This window comes from Dysidea avara, chromosome 2, assembly GCF_963678975.1.
Source record: "Dysidea avara chromosome 2, odDysAvar1.4, whole genome shotgun sequence".
Classification (NCBI taxonomy): Eukaryota; Metazoa; Porifera; class Demospongiae; order Dictyoceratida; family Dysideidae; genus Dysidea; species Dysidea avara.
In genome coordinates this window covers 54,588,739-54,613,408 of record NC_089273.1, presented here as the reverse complement: position 1 = coordinate 54,613,408, position 24,670 = coordinate 54,588,739, and the positions used below count along the sequence as shown (strand labels likewise).

Below are 24,670 nucleotides of genomic sequence, written 5' to 3'. Positions count from 1 at the left end.
GCGGAATTGAACGGCTTCGATACCTGCGTACTGTTATACCCGGTATTGCGCGCGTTTTATTATTCAAAACACGCGCATGCTCAAACCGCACATGGCCGGTTGTTGCAAAGACAATGCAATTTTCTGTATTTATTTCAACTGTGCTGTATTTGCCGAAGTGTGCTGTATTTTCCCTTTGATCCCAATACAGCACTGTTGAAACAGTAAACAAGTTGACCAAAGCATGACCAATGCCAGACACATTATCGCATTCTTTTCACCAAACCACTGCAATGTTATGAAGCCATTCAACAATTATGACATATCATAAACACATAAAACAATGCCATGACCTAAACACAAGTGGGCGAATTACCCTGAGAAGGAACAGAACACATGGCGTTATCAACACTACAAAATGACTCCTGTCCACGTTGTCAAGCCAGGTGGAACACGATAAGTTAATTCACTCCAGTTGCCTTTGTGGTATCGTTCCCAGCGCCACACCATGGCTTCTATAAATGTACTCTCACCTGCTAAACACGATAGCAAGCCTCTCTATAACAAAGTCACAGACTTACTCATGGGCATTAAGCCAGGCCTCAACCGAAGTTTGCCACTTAACTGTCGCTCTCGGCAGCTCAAATCAATTAAAGCTACGTAGCTAGCTAGCTTCATCACGCTGGTGCTCTGACGCTGGTGCAGTATGAACGAGTATGAATAATGTTAATCACTGCACTGAATACACACGGTCTTGAGCTTACGCGGATAGGCACTCACCTCCTGCTACTTGGCGTCACCCCCACTCTTCGCAGCCACTACTTTAGTATAATAAACACCGCCACTGCTCATGCAATATGGAAAAAATAGCACTCAAGCATGGTCTCGAACCTAATACAGCACTCAGCTTTGCCTCGTGCTGTATTAGCCCCTCGCCCATGCCCTTGTGCTATTTTTTCCATATTGCACTCGTGGCGGTGCTTTAACTAGTATTTAAAATCCGTCAGTTTCCTTGCTACATACAGTGTGGGGTTTAGTGAATTCCAAATTTGTGTTCCACGAAAATAGAAACTATTCTTAGCAAATGTAGTTCTAACTTTTGGCACAAATAAACGATGAGCATTATGAACAACGCGAGAAGAGATGTCAACAACGTAATGAAAACTGTTGTGTAAGTATGATGGTGAGATCTTATGTAAAACTTGTATGGCTGTATGATATTGTCACTGCTCTACCAAAGTAATGCTCATACAGCTCCTGTAGATGTTAAATAGGAAAATTTCGAGTGCAGTCTCTCAAGGCGCTTGAAGTGTGTGGTAGATGGTGTCCACACTACATCACAATACCTTCAGGTGTAGATGACCTTCCTCGTTGAAGATGACTTCCCTTGTTTAATCACTTTTATTTCTACACTGTATGATCCCTAATTGAACTGTTTGTGTACTTCTTTGTAAGATTTATTAATTATGACTGGTGAACCCACACATACCACATTAGAAGACGGAATGACTCCAGGCTTGGCTTGTTGTTTTCATCTGAATGCATGCCCCAACTGATATAGTGAAGAGACTATTATATGCTTCATTTTCAGCTGTAGTCAGCCTTTTTCACAGTGTTACAAATGAAGAACACTATATGAGAAGGACCTCAACCATCAACCTCCAGTGACCAGTCACAACGGAAAACTCAGACAATTCGTGGGGAAGCCATCACACGAGTGAACTGATACTATGCACTGTCAGCAAAGACAAATGTGACACAAAGGCAGTATTTTTATACTGAGCAGTCTACCCTTATAAAATATATTATAGTAGTGGACCTCTACTTCATTCAATACCTACAGTTAAATGTCCACTAGCATATCTTCAGGTGACCTCCCTTGTTTCACTACTTTTTATTTTGCTACAAAAATTAGTTTATCTGGCCAGCAGCAGGTAACTGAGGTAAGGCAGTCTAACCCATATATCATCAGAGTGTTGACTACTTGGGGAAGGATACTGTATCAACTCTAACCCATATATCATCAGAGTGTTGACTACTTGGGGAAGGATACTGTATCAACTCTAACCCATATATCATCAGAGTGTTGACTACTTGGGGAAGGATACTGTATCAACTCTAACCCATATATCATCCCACTTGGGGAAGGATACTGTATCAACATAGGCTACTTACTAATGAGGAACAACAACTGGCTTTTTGTAATGTTACGTATATTTCTCACCCCATGAGGTTTAGATCACATGAGCTACTGTATATGATGGTAAACCAACTGACACTTGTTTATAGTGATTTGGACCAACTGGAAATGCTCTCTTAGCAATCAATTTGTTTTATTGTCACAGTATCACTTCCCATACCTTCATTAACAACACAATATATAGTTACAAGCCTACACAAAACTGACCGCTTAATGCATTACTAAATATCTCATTTTGTTCTAGTAATCCTCTTCCATTACTGAAGATACACACTCCACATTCCAGTCCATCATAGATCTTGTTACCTCTCAACACCGGATCAGCATCTGTCTTAATCCATACTCCAGATAATGTGTTACCATAGATCTCATTGTATTCTAGTAATCCCAGACCTGTATGATGTAATGTAGAGATGTAACATGATGTGGTATAATGGATTACTATCCTTTGTACAGACCAACTCTCAAATCACAAAATTTATACAAATAATTGTACTAGCTGTAGATCAATCACAAACTAAGTAAGTATACAGTAGATTAACATTTATACTTTCATTACCAGTGACAAATTACATTATAAGTTACACACATGCTTGTATTTCATGTGAACAAGCAGGTCTGGGGACATGTTATCCTCTGGTATGTGATATGGAATATTGGGACATGTCATCCACTGGTATGTGATATGGAGTTTTGGGACATGTTATCCACTGGCATGTGATATGGAATATTGGGACATGTCATCCACTGGTATGTGATATGGAGTTTTGGGACATACTATCCACTGGTATGTGATATGGAGTATTGGGACATGCTATCCACTGGTATGTGATATGCAGTATGGGGACATAAGCACAACTGCTAAAGTCAGTGTAGCCACAAAGTTTACAATATGTGACCAGATCAGTGAAACCTAGTTTACAGCCTTAAATACAATACTTGCATATTAAAAAAAATGGTGAATTTTTGAACACTTTGTTCTTAGTGAAGAATAGGACTAACAATAAAAACCTCTCTTATTCGCCTACTGGCATTTGTTTACATCACATCGAAACAACAGTACACGATCAATCTTTCTTCACTAATTTTGCCTTTGTATATATGTAGAGAAGAAAGGTGAACTTACACAGTAATCAATTCCCCTACTCATGGTGAACAGGATTACGTACATTTCAACTCTGTGTTGTAAGTTACAACCGAGCCTGTAATTTATTTTCCCAACACTTGCTATACAAATTGATCTCTCTATTGTTGCTACTATGTGGAGCTGTAACTCCTAAAGTTATTGATAAATGAGGCTCACCTATATGTGTACATTATTTATCTATTAGTGGCTTGATGACTGCTCTATACTGTTATTTACTGTAAATAGAGAATATTATTGATGATAGATCTGGAGCCAACATACAGTGTAAAACAAGTTGTCACAAGACTGAAGTTAGCAAACCAAGTTGTCATCAGACTGAAGTTACTAAACCAAGTTGTCACCAGACTGAAGTTAGCAAACCAAGTTGTCATCAGACTGAAGTTACTAAACCAAGTTGTCACCAGACTGAAGTTACTAAACCAAGTTGTCATCAGACTGAAGTTACTAAACCAAGCTGTCGTCAGACTGAAGTTACTAAACCAAGTTGTCATCAGATTGAAGTTACTAAACCAAACTGTTATCAGACTGAAGTTACTAAACCAAGTTGTCATCAGACTGAAGTTACTAAACCAAGTTGTTATCAGACTGAAGTTACTAAACCAAGTTGTCATCAGATTGAAGTTACTAAACCAAGTTGTCATCAGACTGAAGTTACTAAACCAAGTTGTCACCAGATTGAAGTTACTAAACCAAGTTGTCATCAGACTGAAGTTACTAAACCAAGTTGTCACCAGATTGAAGTTACTAAACCAAGTTGTCATCAGATTGAAGTTACTAAACCAAGTTGTCACCAGATTGAAGTTACTAAACCAAGTTGTCATCAGACTGAAGTTACTAAACCAAGTTGTTATCAGACTGAAGTTACTAAACCAAGTTGTTATCAGACTGAAGTTACTAAACCAAGTTGTCATCAGATTGAAGTTACTAAACCAAGCTGCTATCAGACTGAAGTTACTAAACCAAGTTGTCATCAGACTGAAGTTACTAAACCAAGTTGTCATCAGATTGAAGTTACTAAACCAAGTTGTCATCAGATTGAAGTTACTAAACCAAGTTGTCATCAGACTGAAGTTACTAAACCAAGTTGTCATCAGATTGAGGTTACTAAACCAAGTTGTCATCAGACTGAAGTTACTAAACCAAGTTGTCATCAGACTGAAGTTACTAAACCAAGTTGTCATCAGACTGAAGTTACTAAACCAAGTTGTCATCAGACTGAAGTTACTAAACCAAGTTGTCATCAGATTGAAGTTACTAAACCAAACTGTTATCAGACTGAAGTTACTAAACCAAGTTGTCATCAGACTGAAGTTACTAAACCAAGTTGTCATCAGATTGAAGTTACTAAACCAAGTTGTCATCAGATTGAAGTTACTAAACCAAGTTGTCATCAGACTGAAGTTACTAAACCAAGTTGTCATCAGATTGAGGTTACTAAACCAAGTTGTCATCAGACTGAAGTTACTAAACCAAGTTGTCATCAGACTGAAGTTACTAAACCAAGTTGTCATCAGATTGAAGTTACTAAACCAAGTTGTCATCAGATTGAAGTTACTAAACCAAGTTGTCATCAGATTGAAGTTACTAAACCAAGTTGTCATCAGATTGAAGTTACTAAACCAAGTTGTCATCAGACTGAAGTTACTAAACCAAGTTGTCATCAGATTGAGGTTACTAAACCAAGTTGTCATCAGACTGAAGTTACTAAACCAAGTTGTCATCAGACTGAAGTTACTAAACCAAGTTGTCATCAGATTGAAGTTACTAAACCAAGTTGTCATCAGATTGAAGTTAGTAAACCAAATGTCCATCTCTTAGTAATTAATTATTGTAAGATAATCCCTCTTGGTGATGGAGTTCTCCCTCTTGGTGATGGAGTTCTCCCTCTTGGTGATGGTGATGCTGTAGTAGTTGACTACTTTTGAGCACTATTCAAGAGTTTTTACATATTATGAACTCTTGCTATTAGTTATTGTTAGAAGTCTTTATCAAACAGGTGTTGCCTCTTGCCAGATATCATCATTCATTGTAAACAAGATGAGTAGTTCACTTACCCGAGTTATATACTAGTATTCCTCCATTCTTCCCTCCAAATATCTTATTCCTTCTGATTGTGGGATTACTGCCTGTCCTGTAGGGAACACAATGATAAGAGTATGTGTCATACAACCCTCCAGGCTGTGTCATACGTACAACCCCCCAATAGCACCCCCCCAAGATGTGTTTTACATCATACACCCACGCAAAACAATTAAAGCCAATCGGTTTACCTTATTTGTACACCAGAGAACGCATGATTGAAAATGTCATTCTCCTCCAACACCCCTCCCCCGTTGTCATAGTAATAAATGCCAACTTGTTTACCACTGTGTATCCTGTTGTGTCGTAGTGTAGGGCTACTACCTGTCATAACATACACAATGATTAGATATAGAAACCTACAACATACACACGCTGTTTATCAGTGTTGGGAGTAACACGTTACTTATGTAACGTATTACATAATATTATTATTTTTGTGGTAACTAAGTAATATAACAAAATATGCTATAAAAACAGGTAATATAACTCAAGTTACTTTACTTACAAATGTAACACGTTACCTAAGTAATATAGTTACTGTAATGAGTCTAATATTATGTAATATTATTACTACAAGTAACGAAGTTACTAATCTTTTTAGTAATCCACTGAGTAATGCCTAGCCACAACGAAGTAATGAAGCCTACTGAATGAAACTTATTCACCAGCTTCTTACTTATAACCAAGATTTGCACATTGCCATGCAACAACGAAATCATGTCAAATGATAAGGTGGTAGTTTCACACGTGACAGCTTAAGGCTGTGGACACAAAGTAATATAATATGTAATATTATTATAGTTACTTTATTATATGGGTAATATGTAACTGTAACTACTGTAGATTCCCTAAAAATTTGGCAGAAATAAATTAATTCAGACCGTGTCTGGCCGAACAATTAGGAAAAAATGTACCAGCCTGGTGCTATTGTCGAATTTTTAGGGATCTATCCCTGATACAGTCTGCACGCTTTATAGTTATACTATTCGTGATCCATTTACTGCTTACTTTCTGGATTTCTTTCTACAGGGACTAACAGGAACGCCTTGAGGCAGAGCTGACGATACTACAACACTCACTTGGCCGCAGCGCTATATATTATGATCGCCTACATTATCTAGGAGGGATGGTCAATGTCATTAATACATCACTTTTGAATACAATCACCCAGACATAATATTAAGGATTTCAAAAAGTAATAAAAATAGAAACCACAATCAATAGTATTATTGAACTATCTCGTGATAAATCTCGCTACCAGATGCTGCATGAAGTGTTCCATGGCTAACAAAGCGTTATCTGAGGGTGTATCATGTTATAAGGAGATGTGGGGCCAGGAAAAGATTTTATCCTGTGAACAGAAACGAAGATCGTTTTGCGGTAGTCGTGATGTCACACGATGATATCGTTGGGTACGTTCCCTGAACAATTTCACACTTGGTGTTTCATCCAGCGTCGATAGTGTGAGGTCACTGGGAATCCTTAGTACTCAAGAGACCTTCGTCAACTAGTGCTCCAAGTGCCGAAAAATTAGCGCGCTTATAATTAGAAACTTTCCTGCGCTTACCGAAATTTAGAGCACATTGCGTTCAAAGCACGGGGAGTGCCAAATATTTAGAGATGCCGAAATTTTAGGGAATCTACGGTAAATAGTTCTGTTGCAAGTAATGTGTAATATGTAACTAGTTACCTTTACAAAGTAACTGTCCCAACACTGCTGTTTATTGCATAAACATAATTTGCTGTAATTTATGCATTTATAACCCTTAAAACCACATAGTCCAGAAAACTGGCCCAAATATGTGTGCCTTGCACAAAGCGCTGTAAATTTTGACCTAATGTATTTCGCGGACTGGACTCACGGACTGGACTCATGCACTGAGCTGGGAACAGCTTTTAAACAATAATCCAGGCATTATCCATCTCTTGGAACACTGGAGACACCACTATCGAGCTACAACTGCTGATACTGCTCTTCCTTACAAGTAAACAAACTAGCGATGCACTAATTAATTAGAATACACTTACGATACATGAGTACTAGCAGTGATAAAGCGTGGTAGAGGCTATTGTTGTAGCTTAGATGTTTTTCCTTTATTGCTTTAGCACTAGTGCTAGGGTTGTAGAGATGAGCCAGTAATAATTCTTAGCAGGGTAGCTACAGGTGGCACCACCCAGAGGGTTGATGGGGCTATGTAAATAAACTGATTTATCACTACAGTCCTAACACTAGTGCTAAGTACTGGAGCAACAAAGGAAATACATCTAAGCTATAACAATAACCTCTATCACACTTTATCACTGATAGTACTCGTGTATCGTAAGTGTATTCTAATTAATTAGTGCATGCGCTAGTTTGTTATAACTTGTAAGGAAGAGCAGTATCAGCAGTTGTAACTCGATAGTGGTGTCTCCAGTGTTGCAAGAGATGGATAATGCCTGGAATATTATTTAAAAGTTGTTTCCAGCTCAGTGCATGAGTCCAGTCCGTGAGTCCAGTCCGTGAAATACATTAGGTCGTAAATTTTTAAGCGTCACTCCTATGGCTACGCAATTTACATCATTCTACTTGTGATGTAATAATAAGGATTAAAATGATACCTAGGGTTTTACCTGTGTAAGTAACTCGTCAGTAAAGAAACATGCAAACCCTTTACATACTTTTATAAAAACGTGAGTACTTATACTTAAGTACAAGTTTGAAAGTACTTGTACTTTTCTTAAATACTTTCATAATTACCCCAATGTACTTGTACTTATACTCAAGTATTTTGCCAAGTACTTGTATGTACTTGAGTATTTGAAGTACTTGTAAGTACTTTTCAGTACTGCAAACCTTGTAGTTTGCACACAGTGAGTGGTTTGTACATGGTAAGCGTCAATGAAAATAAATTGTAGTTTTCAACTTCTTGAAATTCTTTATAATAGTTAGACATTGAAACACAGAGTTTTACGGAATTTAGAAACCCTCAGGCCCTGTAGTATCACCCTCGCTTCGCTCGTGCACCACAACACAGAGTCTGAGGGTTTCAAAATTCCATAGAACTCTATGTTACGATGTCTAACTAATTTAGACCACAGCGTGTTGTTGTATCTTCACTGCTGCTTGTGACATGAGAAATGCAAATGTGGCATTATTAACAAGCCCAATACACAACTCCCTGTAACTTGTAACACATGTTATAGCAGTTGCTATCCAGTTAAATGCCTATGCATTGCCAATGTTAACAGGCACATAATTGCTGTGTTTTGTATCGCCCCAGAGACAGAGAGACATGAACAAGGGATCTACAGGATTTAGATACCTGTAAGTAGCCAATGAAATTCGAGTATTTTACCTTGCTGTACTTTTTACAACTATCATGTAGCCACAAGCTGTTTAATTGGAATTGTGAACGTGATGACTACTTGGAAATCCCATGTGTACCAAAAACCCAACCCTGTAAACTTTTTGGAAAGATAATTGCAAAGCATATCCTTACCTTTCCATTGTGGCAAAAGATGTTCTTTTAGTACCTGTGTCATTTACCCCTATTAACCTGAGCGTAGTAGACTTACATTGATTTAAAAATTGAATGATTATCATGCAGTGTAATAGTTCTGTGAATATAAAAACTGTACCTAGCATGTTTGTACTTCAAGCTTAAAAATTGTTCATTTAAAAAAATGAAGTAGGGATCTATGCAATAAAAAGTAGTGAAACAATACATGAATGATGGTATTACAGTATAGCTTGGTGGGAAAGTCCTACTTTGGCACATTAGCTATAATTTTGTTCAATGCCAAAGTAGGGACTTTCCCATCAAGCTATGCTGTAATACCATCATTCATCTCTTGTTTCACTACTTTTTATTGCATAGATCCCTACTTCATTTTTAAATTAACAATTTTAAAACACTAGTTTGTTTAGTTTTTTGTTGCAGCACAGCTAGTTACAGTGTACCTTGTGACTGTTCTATTAGAGTGTCTCAAGTCAACAAAGGAGTGTGCAGCTAGCTAGCTATAGACCAATAAGAGTTGAGGTCTCCACACTCTATCGCCATTAGTCCACCTGGATCTTTATGGTCGCGAACAGGATCCCAATCGCGAAGTTGCAGATGTCTAGCTAGTATACCTCTTATAGTAGCGATGAACAAGAAGATGAACAAAATGGCATATTTCAGAAAGTTTAAAAAGTACTTATATTCATATTTTCCAGTGGACTAAAACGTCTTCCAAATTAACTTCTAAGGCTTCTTTTGTGGTTGGGGAGCTTCCTTAGGCGGTGTTTAGGCGTGTGTTGATGTCTCACAGATGTGGTATGCTGACGATGCCTTAGCAGGTGGCTCCCTGCAGAATCTCCGCTGTTGGTGGGATAACTTGATTTGTCTGGGACCTGATTTTGGATATTTTCCAAATGCCGTTAAGACTTGCCTTATTGTGAAGCCGCAACATCTACATAAGGCTAGGGCTTTGTTTTGGGGCATTGGTGTGGTCATCACTGATGCTGGTAAGCGTCACCTTGGCTCCGCATTGGGCACTGATGAATTTCTGAACAGTTATGTTCAAAACAAGGTTTCTAAATGGGTGGGTGAGATGGAGAAACTTTCTGAAATTGCTATCACCCAACCACAAGCAGCATATACGGCCTTTACACATGTGTTTCTGCACCGTTGGTCATATATTGCTCGGACAGTGCCTTTCACTCCTGAGCTTTTCCATCCACTTGATGATGTCCTGAGCCTTCGGTTTCTTCCTGCAATGACTGGCTGACCAGCATTTGGTTCCATTGAACGAGAGCTTCTTTCACTGCCTGCCCGCCTTGGAGGGCTTGGTGTCATTATTCCAACCGTTCACTTTTCCTCATCGTTTTTGTCTTCTAGCCGTGTTGCGGCTCCTCTAGTTGACCATCTTTTAAGAAAATGTACCTCTTGTTCCTTAGATGTATATCAGCAAATGTACCAGTTCAAGTTTGATTTCACGCCGAAATGATCTATCTGCTCAAGCAGACTTGCTTTGTGATCAACTGTCTCCACAATTACGGCGTGCCTTTGAAGCTGCATCAGAGCGAGGCGCATCGTGTTGGTTAACGACGCTACCTATTGCTGAACATGGGTTTGCCTTAAGCAAGGGGGAGTTTCATGATGCCTTGTGTTTAAGATTTGGATGGCAACCTGTTAACTTGCCTCAGACATGTGTTTGTGGTAAACCCTTTTGTGTGGAGCATGCCTTTACTTGTCCCTGTGGCGAGTTTCCATCTATCTGCCACAATGAAGTCAGGGATTTAACTGCAAGTCTGTTGAGTAAAGTGTGCAGTGACGTTGGTGTTAAGCCTGTTCTCCAGCCTCTTGATGGTGAGCCAGTGCAATTCACTACTGCCAATAGTGAAGATGGTGCCCGTCTTGATGTTGTTGCCAGGGATTTTTGGGGTCGAAATAGGCAGCGTGCGTTTTTCGATGTCAGGGTTTTCAACTCTTTTGTGTGCTCTTATTTTCGCTCCCAATTGTCCAGATGTTACCAGCTTCATGAACGTGAAAAAAGACGGGCATGTGATGAGCGTGTTAGAGAGGTTGAGAGAGCTTGTTTTCACCATTGGTGTTTGCAGCTACTGGTGGAATGGGGCCCACTGCTACAACAGTTTTTAGGAAGCTTGCTTCAATGTTGGCTGAGAAATGCAGTGTTAATTACAGCAAATGCTTATTCTGGCTGCGACGTAGGCTTTGCTTTTCATTGTTAAGATCTGCAGTGATGTGTTTGAGGGGTCATCGCTCTTCAGTTGGCCGTCCATCAACCACTATTATTGATCTGGCCTACTCCGAGGGTCGCTTGGAGTCTGGCGGCCTTGTTTGATTGCTGGTATCTCTAGCTGTCCAGCACTTTAACACCTAGTGCTGGGGTGGTGGCAAGGGCAGTCCATCTAGCCTGGGAAAAATTTATTTAAAAAAAAGATTATTATTTGACTATTGTTGTTGTTGTGCAGACCACAAAAAGAGCCGGTATGATGCACAAAACTTCTTATGTTAATTATACAATATTCACTATATAAGACTATATACTTTGATAAACTATTAAACAGTTACTAGTCCAGCTAGATAGGCTGCACTTGAATTGGTAAAATCAATCACGTGTTGGGGTACGGAATTCCAAATGATAATTGCAGAGGAAATGTGTAGTCATCAGGTTAAAAATCTTTTGTCATGGCCTCTGGTGTGATGAATGTAAAGCATTATAGCAAGAGTTATAGGAATAAGGAAATCATCTGCATTAATATCGATTTGGTGAGATATAATTTTAATAACACTGTTCACTCATACATCTGGCTAAGGTAGCATTTCAGTGATGCTGGCATAGTTGTATGAACATTTTTGATGGCATCAATGTCCCTTTGTGTGTGGGATGACCAGACTGTTCATGGTTGAGTATTCTAAAATCAGAGATTTGTAACAGTTACTTTTGATTTGGAGAGGACGCTTGCTCAATTTACATTGCAAGAAACATTTGGTATTGTTGGTAATTTGTTTACTGTCTCCAACCAGGTAAGCTAAATACTTAACACGTAATCTTCTTTATAGTTTTACTATTTATATATTGAGCTAACATTCTAAGAAATTCACATTTTTGTTATTAGTTGAACGACATTTTTCAGTCAGCTTCCCATTGTTCCAAAGTATTTAAGGTCCTGTTGTAATCTGTGACAGTCATCTAGTGAGCAGATAATATCACATCATCTGCATACAGTTTTTATCTTGGATTTAACTCTGTTAGGTAGGTTGTTAATGAAGCAAAGGAGTAGTAGGGTAGCAAGGACTGTCCCCTAAGGAACACCAGGTGATGCTCCAGTTCAATCACTTTGTTGATCATCAACTATTACGCATTGAGGTCTGTTTGAGGTAAAGTTCTTTATCCAATTTAATATGTGACCAGATTTTACAAAACCGATCCAAATTGCACATCAGGCAAAATCAAACTAACACCACCAGTGGATAGCTACACTATCATACTACTGGTTTTGACACTCAGTACTACTCAAACTACTCGAGGCTGGTTTTAACAGACATCTTTTCTGGGTGGTATGGAGTGTTCAAATAGCGGTTTCGGGCCTTGTGAAGGACCTAGCTTGGCAAGAACCAGTGGTTTACTGGTGGACAGCCTTATAATGTTGGCCAGACGTTTTCTCTGTTGATTCTGCTACATATCAGCCTCTATGGAGCCAGCACAGCCCCGTAATCTCGTGACGGGGCTCCAATCGTCGTCTTCCTCCATTTTGAGGTCTACTCTTGCCCTCCCCCCCCACCTTTGTGAGCGCTCATGATACTACTTTGCTCATCCAACTGCTCAGATTTTCTAGAGGGAAACTCTACAAGCAGCTACAAGTACTGGAAGTGGTCTAAAAGGTAATAGATTGATGCATCTTTTGTGTGAATTTCATACGCGTGCTTGCTATCCTAGGCAAGTTATGCTGACTTGAATTCTTTAAAACCATTTATCTCTAAACTTCTAACGTGTGATTTGGATCTTTTTTCCAAAATCCAGCCACATATAATCTCCACAAATGTCATAATGATGGAGCTTGTGGAATAAATGGTGATGGGACACTTGTCAAACAAATATCAAACTGCTCTCTATTTTTCAAGTTTTCAGCAAATTTGTTAACAGTTAATATATATTGTGACTTAACACAAAAGCCATGTTGTTGGTCACATAAATGTTATGGTGACATAAACGAGCAAAATAATACATGTGAATAAACTTAACATGTGTTCAAGAATTTTTGAACAAATACAAGTCAAGGAAACAGGTGTGTAATTGTTAGGGATAGCACGATTTCCCTTCTTAGAAATGAGTACAATATACACCCTCTATGGTAAGGAGCAATGGTTTAACAATTCTTGGAAAATAAGAGTAAGTCAGGGGACGAGAAGTTCACTGGATTTTTTCAAAAAATAGTGCTGGAATTTCATCAGGTCCAGTAACCTTTTGAGTCTCTAAGGATTTAATAGTTCAACAACACCATTAGTGTCAATCTGAATAGGTCTGGTGTCAGTGGCTCACTCATCAGTGGAGGTGTTTCCATTGTGATTGGGGTAAACACTGAAGTGTAATAATTATTAAGATCTCTAGACTGTTGTTGTAGACAACTCCATCTACTTTCAAAGGTGTTATATCACAATGATCCTTTCTTTGGCTCTTTACAGTTTCTTTGTAACGCAACTTTCCCATCAATTCAGTAGTTCTCCTGAAAGTACGTAGTATGGCTTTCCAGCATTCTCCTTGAACTACGTAAGCTACACAAAAATGCTTTAATAGCTAACCAGTAGAAACTGGAACATAATTTTAGGCCCATAGCTAGCTACCAACACACTGAACCGAGGCGTGAAGCTAGCAAGCTACCTCACATTGTTGTACATATTTTCAGTTCTGTTACCTCGTCTTCTTCTCTTCATTTGCCATCTCCGGCTCGGCCTTTAACATTTTATCACAAGACACTCATTCGAACCCAACTGAAGCCAGAGTGTGGCTTTCCGTAAAGCCCTGCAGTCACGTGGATACTTGCGTGTCAGCTACAAATACCGAGTCAATATTTTTGCATGCTTTTTCTGATGCCAAATCATTTTTTTGTGTGTCTCAAAAAATCAAGTCGATTTTTATGCATGTTATAAAAACCGAGTCAATTTTTGAATCGACCCATCAAGAGGCATAATTTTGAAACAAACGGCATACCAAGCAAATGAGTCGGTTTTTGCAGAAAATCGACCCATCAAAACAGCACACCATAAAAAACCCACATCAGTACATCTCTAATATATATATATATATATGTGATTTAACCATATAGAATATAACTATATTATGGGATATAACTACAGCCTGTATATATTATATTACAGTGCATGAAATACTTCCATAGGTGTGTTCAAGTAATGGAAAGGTTCAGATAAATGAAGCCCATACATTTATATACAGAGCTTAGTTAAAATACTCTAATAGAACATACACTTTAGACAAAATACTCTAATAGGACAATCACTTCCACAGTTCAGATAACTGAATGTTCAGATATTACCGGATAATGGAGGCACCACTATGTACAAATATTCGATTTACGTAGTACCTGTCTGTGTTCCTGTAACTATACACAACATTTCATTGTGTAGAGATCACTTAGTAGCTACTAGAAAGACATACTTGGGATAAAATGATTGGTGAGCAGCAAGGATTACACCAACGTGGAATAATGGAGACACAGTTAGGACTAGATGGCTGGATTAAAACAGGTTACTGGACTAACAAGAATTCTGCTGGACCAACAAGAATTCTGCTGGACCAACAAGAATTGTACTGTACCAACAAGAATTGTACTGGACCAACAAGAATTGTACATGTTTACACTAAACAAAACAAGTATATATATTTTTAAAAATCGTCAATTTATGAGTTCAATGAAGGAAGGTGATAACAAAAAATCTGTTATCATATATTCCGCAAAACAAGAGGAGTTCTTTGTTTCATGCCATGTTCCCATGGAAACAGAAGATATTAATACATTAAGGAAGACAGACATGTCATCCTCACAGTGTTCACCTTCACCCCAGGTGGTAATAGAAGGACCTGACTTACTCAACAAACAATTTGCTTGTTCATGAAAAGCTTGAAGGTGAAAGTTACACTTCATACAACACAACATTAGTTACAGGTTTTTGCAATTGATTTCGTCACCTTTGCAATTGACTTTGTCCCATTTGCAGTAGAGTTCGTCATCTTTGCAGTAGAATTTGTCCCGTTTGCAATTGAATTCGTCAGTTTTGCAATTGATTTCATCGTATTTGTATTAGAATTCATCGCATTTGCACAAGAACAAGAATTCGTCTGTAACAAAATTGGCAGCTGCAGTAAACATGAAAACAAGATGTAGCAGCTGCTCCATGATCTTGTTGAAGTACTTACAACTGTTGTAAACAACTCCTTATAAGGTGATAATTCTTCTGCTATGGCTTCTTCAGCAACATTCGCAACTGTGCTTCACCATTGGCGATGGGTGTGGTCACTCCTGAACAAGCTAATTAACTTGACAGACAGCTAGTGTCTCAAGTGGTATTCTCCATGGTGAAAATGATTCACCTTGCAGTGCCAGAAATAAGAATTCATCATTGACTGGTCAAATGTCCTAGCAAGATTAAATTCTGTAGGCCGTTTCCTGATTTGATTGGCCATCTTGTCTCCTGGGAATAGCAAGTGTTATGTAGCTGACGTGCTTCAGAGGACAGGATCACAGGATACTATTGGACACCATGAACAATCCTTCACAGGTCACCAACACATGTAACACCTAGACACACTTCTAACTCCACCACATACATTTTAGGAACCCATTTTCATATGGGCTCCTATTAAATTTTGTTAATCAAAAATGTGTGCATTAACTAACTATTCTAATGTGTATGACTAGCTACCTTACAGCGTGATGACTAAGATAAAGCACGTGAGCTACAAATATTTACCAGGTTAAACGCCACAGCTTAGGTAATAGCCACACCTCTTCTAAGAAACACGCTCCAGTACATAGGTCAAATGTACTAACCACCACATAACGATGATTCGGCTACAGCAACAACCGCTACCATCCTTTTTAAGTTATCCATATCGAGCCAGCTTACTCTTGGCCATGAATTTTCCTCTGATATTGCTGGTTTCCACTGTTTAACTTCAAGATTAATCGCTAAGTATATCCATGTTAGTAACACCTGGCAAAGGCGCATCACTTCTGGCCAATGTGGCTCAACTGCCGGATCCCGCCAAAAGCAAGTCGCTTTAAATCCCTTTGCTCAGTAGGCCTGAATATCCTGAAATGTAGATAGTCTAAATGTTTCCACTCTTCCAAAGTCTTGACAAAACAGCTTGAGTTTAAATCGAGGTCCAATGTGCGCACTAAAATATTAGAACAAGTCTCCTGTCGTCTGTGATCACGTGATATCATCCTATGGGTCGCATAATCGCTGGGGGCTGTGAGATATGCTATCAACTTGATGTGACATCTCCCGGTGACATCTGTTATAGCTTGATTGATTTTTAATTGTGTGAGCTTTTACCAACTATGTCTAGCTGCTTGTCGGATGTTTGACCGAACAAGCCTCCAAATAGTCGGTCAATACGTGATTTTGCTTGGAAAATGGTCGATGGCCGACTGTTATTTCTGGCACTGACCTTGTGATGAGCAGCTGGCTTCTTGGCAATTCTTGCAGTCAATGTAATTATGACAAATTCTTGTGCAAAACGCAACAAATTCTAATGCAAGAGTGACGAAATCAATTGCAAAACCGACGATTTCAATTGTAAACGAGACGAATTCTACTGCAAAGACGACAAACTCTACTGCAAACGGGACGAAGTCAATTGCAAAGGTGACGAATTCAATTGCAAAAACCTGTAATATATAACTACACAAAACAATCTATCTGTTGTGATCATTTTGTAGTTAAAGCTCTCAGCTTCTAGGGCTGAAACTTTAAATTAACCATTCCACTGGGTAAAGAAAACATGGAATTTAAAAAAGGCACAAACTTCTTGCAGATACAGTCACATATCAACACTACAACATGAACTGTTACTGATAATTCTTCACAATAGTAGACTACAAGTATCATTGTGTAAAGGTTGTCACTATATTGTTAGGTTCTGCAGGGAGGTAGTGTTGCTCACATGATGCGTCATGTGATCAGGTAGTGTTGCTCACATGGTGTGTATTACTTGTACATGTGTTAATCCTCAAACTGATGCTACACAATACTAATCCTCACCTGTGGTCACCCATACTCCAGCCAATGTGTTGTTGTGGATCTCATTAGCCTCAATCAAACCTAGTCCTCCATCATGCTGTAATGGGAAGGAATAGATCTGTAACAAACTGTACATCATAACCCCTGGAGATATGATGGATAACTGAAGTTGTATTATGTGTAGTGTGTGTGTGTGTGTAGTGTGTGGTGTGTGTGTGTGTGTGTAGTGTGCGTGTGTGTGTAATGTGGACCTGGTGTTAACTGGGGAAGTAGTCTACCCAGCTGTATTAACCTTTAAACCCGCAGCTGTTTTATAAAACGCAAGCACTGAAAATGCATAATCCAGTAAACTGGGTTGCATGCATGCCTTGTAAAACTAAATTCTATAACACAAAAACTGCTAAAGCTATCTAAAAACGACAAACACCATCTTTCTCACTGTTAAATTTTGGTTTGAATGGTCCGATATTTTGTCGCGTCCTTCTAACCCAGAGATACCCGCTCCACATTGAATGAGTAAAAGAACTCTCCCTCCGTCTTCCTTCTTCACATAACGATGTACAAAAGGCCATAACTCGGTTGGACTTCATCATATCAAATTTTGCTTGGTGTCATATTACTCATCACGTGATGGCGATTCATTTGATATATTGGTATCAAGTGATTACATCAATGTCGGACGAGCACAATGACGATACGAATGCGGAAGGACACAAAACGATTCAGCGCGTAGTAGTGGGTGAGTCCTTGTTTGTATATGTTGAAAGTTTATACACAGGTAGATAGCTTATTTTTGCCAATTAATAAAATCTGTTTTTCTAAGCGATCGGACGAATGCTTCATGACGTATGATGTAACCACCTGATGGATTATGCAGGTTTAAGGGTTAATGGTGACCTGGTGTTAACAGGTGAAGTAGTCTACCCAGCTGTATTAATGGGGACCTGGTGTTAACTGGTGAAGTAGTCTACCCAGCTGTATTAATGGGGACCTGGTGTTAACTGGTGAAGTAGTCTACCCAGCTGTATTAATAGTGACCTGGTGTTAACTGGTAAAGTAGTCTACCCAGCTGTATTAATGGTGACCTGTGGTGTTAACTGGTGAAGTAGTCTACACAGCAGTATAAATGGGGACCTGATGCAGCAGCCCACCCAGCTGTAACATCAAGGGAAGCAAATTCCCTACTGTCGTTGTTGCAGTGTCGGGGTCGTTTTGGAACTTTGGGTTCTGCAGCCTATCTCCATGAGACTGGACAGCCTCCCGTGGGTTACTTGCCTTGCCCCTGGAGGATTTAATGATTGCCTACACAAGGCTCAAGCTCCTGAGTGGTGCACAGGCATCCCTATACTGGTTCAATGGGCAACAATAGCTGTGTTTCACACGGCTGCCATAGGTGTTACTTTGTGTGTGTGCCAGTGTGTGTAGTGTGTGTGTGTGTGTGTGTTTTCACACAGGTTTCACACTTGTAATAATATCCTGCTCTTTAGTTGCTATGGTAACTTACTATATAAATTCCTCCATGCAATCCGTGGTGAATGTTGTTGCCCCTGACAACCGGATTACTACCAGTCCTGATCTGTACGCCAGCCAACGTGTTACCTACGTAGCAACAGGTAATAGTTTACAATAACACACATAGCAAAGCCTAGCAAAGCCTCTGGCAGCTATGCGAAACATAGCTATTGCCGCCCAGTGAACCAGCACTGGGATGCCTGTGCACCACTCAGGCACTTGAGCCTTGTGCAGGCAAATCCTCCTGGGGCAGGGCTAGTAACCCACAGGAGGACTGTCCAGGTCTCTTGGAGAGAGGTCGCGGAACCTAAAGTTCCACAACGACCCCAACACCACTAAGCGAGACAAGGACAGTTGGGCATTTGCTTCCCCAGTTAATACCAGGTACCCATTGATGTTACAGCTGGGTGGGCTGCTTCCCCAGTTGACACCAGGCCACCAGGTCCCCATTTAAACAGCTGGGTAGACTGGAACAATGTGAGTAAAGTTTCTTGCTCAAGGAAACAACAACAACACCAAAGTGGCTCAACCGGGAATCGAACCTAGGACCTTTCGATTACCAGGCTGATGCCCTAACCACTTGGCTATGCTGCCTAACACACATACACATACGTACACACACAGTGCTACAAACAAAGAACAGTACTAGTCCAGCCACTACAGAAGTTATGGACGGTTTCTGCTATAAACATGATGGTCAACTCAAGGAAGCTATATGACACCCACAAATCAACACCTACACAGCAGTGGGACACAAGGGAAGACAAAGGCACACATCAGTGTGCATGGCAGGACATACACACAGACACACATCAGATTGACCACAAACACACATGAACAAATAGAGAGTTGTGTATGGCAGGACATACACACAGACACACATCAGATTGACCACAAACACACATGAACAAATAGAGAGTTGTGTATGGCAGGACATACACACAGACACACATCAGATTGACCACAAACACACATGAACAAATAGAGAGTTGTGTATGGCAGGACATACACACAGACACACATCAGATTGACCACAAACATACATGAACAAATAGAGAGTTATGTATGGCAGGACATACACACAGACACACATCAGATTGACCACAAACACACATGAACAAATAGAGAGTTGTGTATGGCAGGACATACACACAGACACACATCAGATTGACCACAAACACACATGAACAAATAGAGAGTTGTGTATGGCAGGACATACACACAGACAAACACACATGGACGTGCACATAAACGCATACAACTGACATACACACAAACGGACTTACTATGAATATCATTTCCCTCCAATACTCCCAGTCCTCCACCAAAGAAGTACACGCCCCCTTGTAGTCCACCATGAATCTCATTAGACCTCAGTGTTGGGGAACTATCACTGGTGACCCATACTCCAGCATATGTGTTGGAGTAGATCTTGTTGTCAAGGAACTGACCACGACCCTAGCAACAGTAGACACATCAGCTATTGCTGTAGGAACTATGTACAAGTGACAGCAACTAACGAGTTGTACAATATTGTTATTGTAGGAACTGTGTAACTCCTTAGGAACTACAACAACTAAAGAGTTGTACAATATTGTTATTGCAGGAACTCTGTAACTCCTTAGGAACTACAACAACTAACGAGTTGTACAATATTGCTATTGTAGGAACTGTGTAACTCCTTAGGAACTACAACAACTAAAGAGTTGTATAATATTGCTATTGTAGGAACTGTGTAACTCCTTAGGAACTATAACAACTAAAGAGTTGTACAATATCGTCCAGTTATTGTAGGAACTGTGCAACGCCTTAGGAACTTTACATTCTCAACACTACTACTCTCAAAAATACTTTAAATTTCATCTTCCACTAAAATTCAAAATGATTGAGATATTCTAATAGAGCAGTAAAGTAGCTACTCTAATAGTACAATCACAAACAGAGACTTCGTCAATGAAAAATGCCAAATATAAGTTGGTACTAATGAAGTTTCTATTGTCATGGTAACATCACAATCACTTTCCATAGGATATCATTGATTTGCGTTATGAAAATGTCACTAATGAAATTTTAACATTTAATTGTACAATTTTCATTATTTTTACCAAAGACAACTCAAAGCTACAGTCTGTTTATAATTTCTGTCTGCAGTTACTACTTCATAATTCAAACCATTGGATTAACTGTGACTATTAACTTTAAAAAGTTGAAAATCCAATATCATAGCTCATAAAAATTAAAAATTTCTGTAGGTAAATCCCCCAAACATTGTGTCATTACATGTTATGTTAAGGTGGGGTCAAGTGGCTGGAATATGGTCATGGAATTAGTTGTATAGGATGTCATTGAAAACACACTGAAATACTTAGTTACCATATGAAATGCACAAATGCAAGATAAAGTACATAGATCCCATATGAAATACACAAATACCAGATGAAATAAACAAATACCAAATCAAACATTTACCCTATCATGTATATACACTCCACCAGTGCAACCATGATGGATCCTACACTTCATCACTATTGGATTAGCATCTTGTTTGATCTCTATACCAGCTATCCTGTTTGTGTGGATGTCATTGTCTTCTAGTATGCCCTGGGGGAGAATTAGGGGTTATCCCTTATCACCAGGGGGATTACCCATGTTATTTACCTGTCCATCTTGGAATATAAAGAACCCAACATCTTTGCCATGATGTATGGCATTACCATGGAATATTGGACTAGCATAGTTCTTAATCCATACTCCAGCTAGTTTGTTGTCATGGATATCATTATATTGGAACTGGCCCTGTGTGTGAGGTCATGTGATGTCATGTGAGGCCACATGATGCTGACCTTAGCATGGTTATCAACAAACACACCCACATTACTAGCATCAGCAATGACACAATTTCTAACCAAAGGATTAGCTTCTCTGCCATGAACATAGACACAAGATCCATCTAAAAACCATTATACATGAATTCAGAGTGAACTATAAACTCTTAAAGACTACAAGGACATTTGCCCTAACAAACTGTTAGTTAGCCGGACATGAGCCTAAGATGGTTGAACATTGCAAGGAATGGAAGTTATTGTTATATAAGGCACTAAAATATGAACTCCTCTCCTGGGAAACCTTGATTAGATGCTTAAGATAGGCAAATACATGTAGCTACAATTATCTAAACTATTGCACATTTAAATGCATTGATGTTTTTATTACTCCAAATATGTGTACAAGCTGAAGTAGTACATGAGCAGAGGACTGAGATAGACATCATAATTATTGTCCATTCTAAATAATAGTTGCACACACTTATGAAATAATGGTACAAACATACAGACTAATAGACTTCTGATACTTGCTTGCATACAACATACAGCATAATATGACAGCCATGCAACCAACTAGAAAAACAAAGCAATGATCAGATGATTACTGGAAGCAATCCGGATATAGGCATATAGCCTAGCTAGTCCTGACAATGTGATTTTGCCAGCCCGTAACTTCTCACTAATCCTGAAGCTGTGGATGCAGCACATTCCAAAGCTCCGTAGCTGAGTCACTGTCTCATAACTATGTAGCTGAGTCACTGTCTCATAACTATGTAGCTGAGTCACTGTCTCATAACTATGTAGCTGAGTCACTGTCTCATAACTATGCTTTGTAAACTTTTACCTTTGTCAAACCAATTAGTTAATTAGTTAAGTATGTTTTTTAAAATTTCATCATTTCAGTGTTTGCTAATTAAATATAGCAATAAAATTGTTTGACTGCTCTATTAGAGTATTTCAATCATTTTGTGGCAACACTACAATTCAAACAGTGTAAAGAAGTATACATTTAGTTTATTGGCCATTTCCATCCCACTTTCCGTTCCTGTCCATACCCGTTTCACTCCCGAGAGTTAACTACAATGGCTAAATAGCCCGCTAGGAATACTTAGAGATAATAAGTCACTCTCTAGGGTTCCTATGGATACAAATACATGAAAATAGTAAGAAGAAAATGTCCTAACCGCCTTTCAGACTCCTGTTGCTTTATTGCAATAAAGCATTCTTTAAGAGTGCTTTATTGCACCGCAAAGAGTGCTTTATTGCAATAAAGCATTCTTTGTGGGCAATAAAGCACAGTTACCCAGCATTCAGGCTGCTAATAGTTTGTGCAATGTGTGTTAATTTAATTACAACTCCTAGTGTATGGTGAAGCTACATGACTAGAAAGTTCTATAAATCATTGTCTTGCTCGTGCTATATGAAAAATAAAGCACTCAGCCGCACGCCTCGTACTTTATTTTTCATATAGCACTCGCGGCAATGCTTTAACATATACTTAAGATGACTGAACTATTACATACACAACCAACACAAAGAACAGTCACATGACACTCCTACTCAGTTGTCAGGGCAACTTGTATACTACTCAGGTGTCTAATAGTTAGTGGTCAAGTGAAGGCAATGAACAGCTGGCATACACAACATGTACAGATACACAGACATACACACATACAGATGTATACAGAGAAATACATACAACAGAAATACGTACACACATTAACACACAGTCACACACACACATACAGACGGACACACAGATATACAGATGTATACAGAGAAATACATACAACAGCCATATGTACATACATTAACATATAGTCAGACACACGCACAGACGGACACACAGACATACACACATACAGAAGGACACACAAACTTACACACATATTGATGGATACACGCAAACGTACAGACAGATACGTACACACAGACACACACACATACAGACAGATACATACACACAGACTTACAATCAGAACTGTTACTAATATAACATCCTTCAATTGTGGGACAACATTTCGCTGGGACAGAGATGGTGTAACTCTTGTGTAGCGGTGATTCTGGTAGACTGTCAAACTATTGGATGGATTAGTTGTTATGATCATACATTGAACCAATCAGAGCTCACCTTGATGTTAATGTTGACAACAACAGCATGACATGCCTCCTTGGTGAACTCCAACACATTGTGGTCCCAGTAACTAATGGTAACTAACTTGTCTCCTAGCAACAATATATAATACAGTACTAAAATGATTGTGACTGTAATTGAATGTAATTTCTATGTTATGTTGCAATTTTCAGTGTTAATTCCACACTGCTCTCATACAGACTATCATAGAGACAGTTGGGATATTACTAAAACACAAATAGGTATTTTCTTTATCTGATGTGTGATCAATATAATATCACGTTAAGCTAATAGTTCATTCAAAATGACACAATGGGTTTAAAATACATATTGCTGACATGTAATACCAGTATTCTGTTAATACACAGTTCAGATATGTACACAGTGTCAACTCCACAAAATGGAACAATCAATAACACATATAATACACAGTTCAGATATGTACACAGCGTCAACTCCACAAAATGGAACAATCAATAACACATATAATGACCTGCTGAGCAAAAGCTAAACCAGTTTGTATTCTTTTATCTAGAACTTCTTTTTATAATTTCTGTGTTTTCTAGAAAGAATAACTGATGTGCTGTCAGCCTTATTGGTGAATACTCTAGCAGTCAATAGGCTGCAGGAAGAGGATAACAACAGATTTGTACAGGTGTCACTATTCACTGAACTGGTTGTTTTCGCACATTATATGGTTGGATTTAATGAGTTTTTCCAGTTAGTGGCCGTTTGGTAGCCTGCAACCCACTATAGAATTAAACTCTGAATATGAAATGTACAAAAACTGTATTTTAACAATTTTGCTACTGCTCAGTTATGCTGCTATACAACATGGGGCTCGATACAACACTTACTCCTCACCCTGTAATGCTGCTATACAACATGGGGTTCAATACAACACTTACTCCTCACCCTGTAATGCTGCTATACAACATGGGGCTCAATACAACACTTACTCCTCACCCTGTAATGCTGCTATACAACATGGGGCTCAATACAACACTTACTCCTCACCCTGTAATGCTGCTATACAAC

The 24,670-nt window shown here is 39.0% G+C and overlaps 1 protein-coding gene across 1 annotated transcript in view; it reads right to left on the bottom strand.

Annotated features, from left to right (window-relative positions):
* Positions 1 to 24,670, bottom strand: part of LOC136247702 (F-box only protein 11-like) — a 34,324-nt gene that overhangs the window by 5,089 nt on the left and 4,565 nt on the right. The window contains exons 7-17 of the mRNA XM_066039531.1: positions 23,630 to 23,724; positions 23,472 to 23,577; positions 21,517 to 21,623; positions 21,332 to 21,469; positions 21,143 to 21,274; positions 19,960 to 20,131; positions 18,666 to 18,760; positions 17,183 to 17,258; positions 5,597 to 5,729; positions 5,381 to 5,457; positions 2,387 to 2,572 (exon numbers count right to left, since the gene is read on the bottom strand). Coding sequence (XP_065895603.1) covers positions 2,387 to 2,572; positions 5,381 to 5,457; positions 5,597 to 5,729; positions 17,183 to 17,258; positions 18,666 to 18,760; positions 19,960 to 20,131; positions 21,143 to 21,274; positions 21,332 to 21,469; positions 21,517 to 21,623; positions 23,472 to 23,577; positions 23,630 to 23,724 — 1,317 coding nt within the window. The remainder of the gene's footprint in view (positions 1 to 2,386; positions 2,573 to 5,380; positions 5,458 to 5,596; positions 5,730 to 17,182; positions 17,259 to 18,665; positions 18,761 to 19,959; positions 20,132 to 21,142; positions 21,275 to 21,331; positions 21,470 to 21,516; positions 21,624 to 23,471; positions 23,578 to 23,629; positions 23,725 to 24,670) is intronic.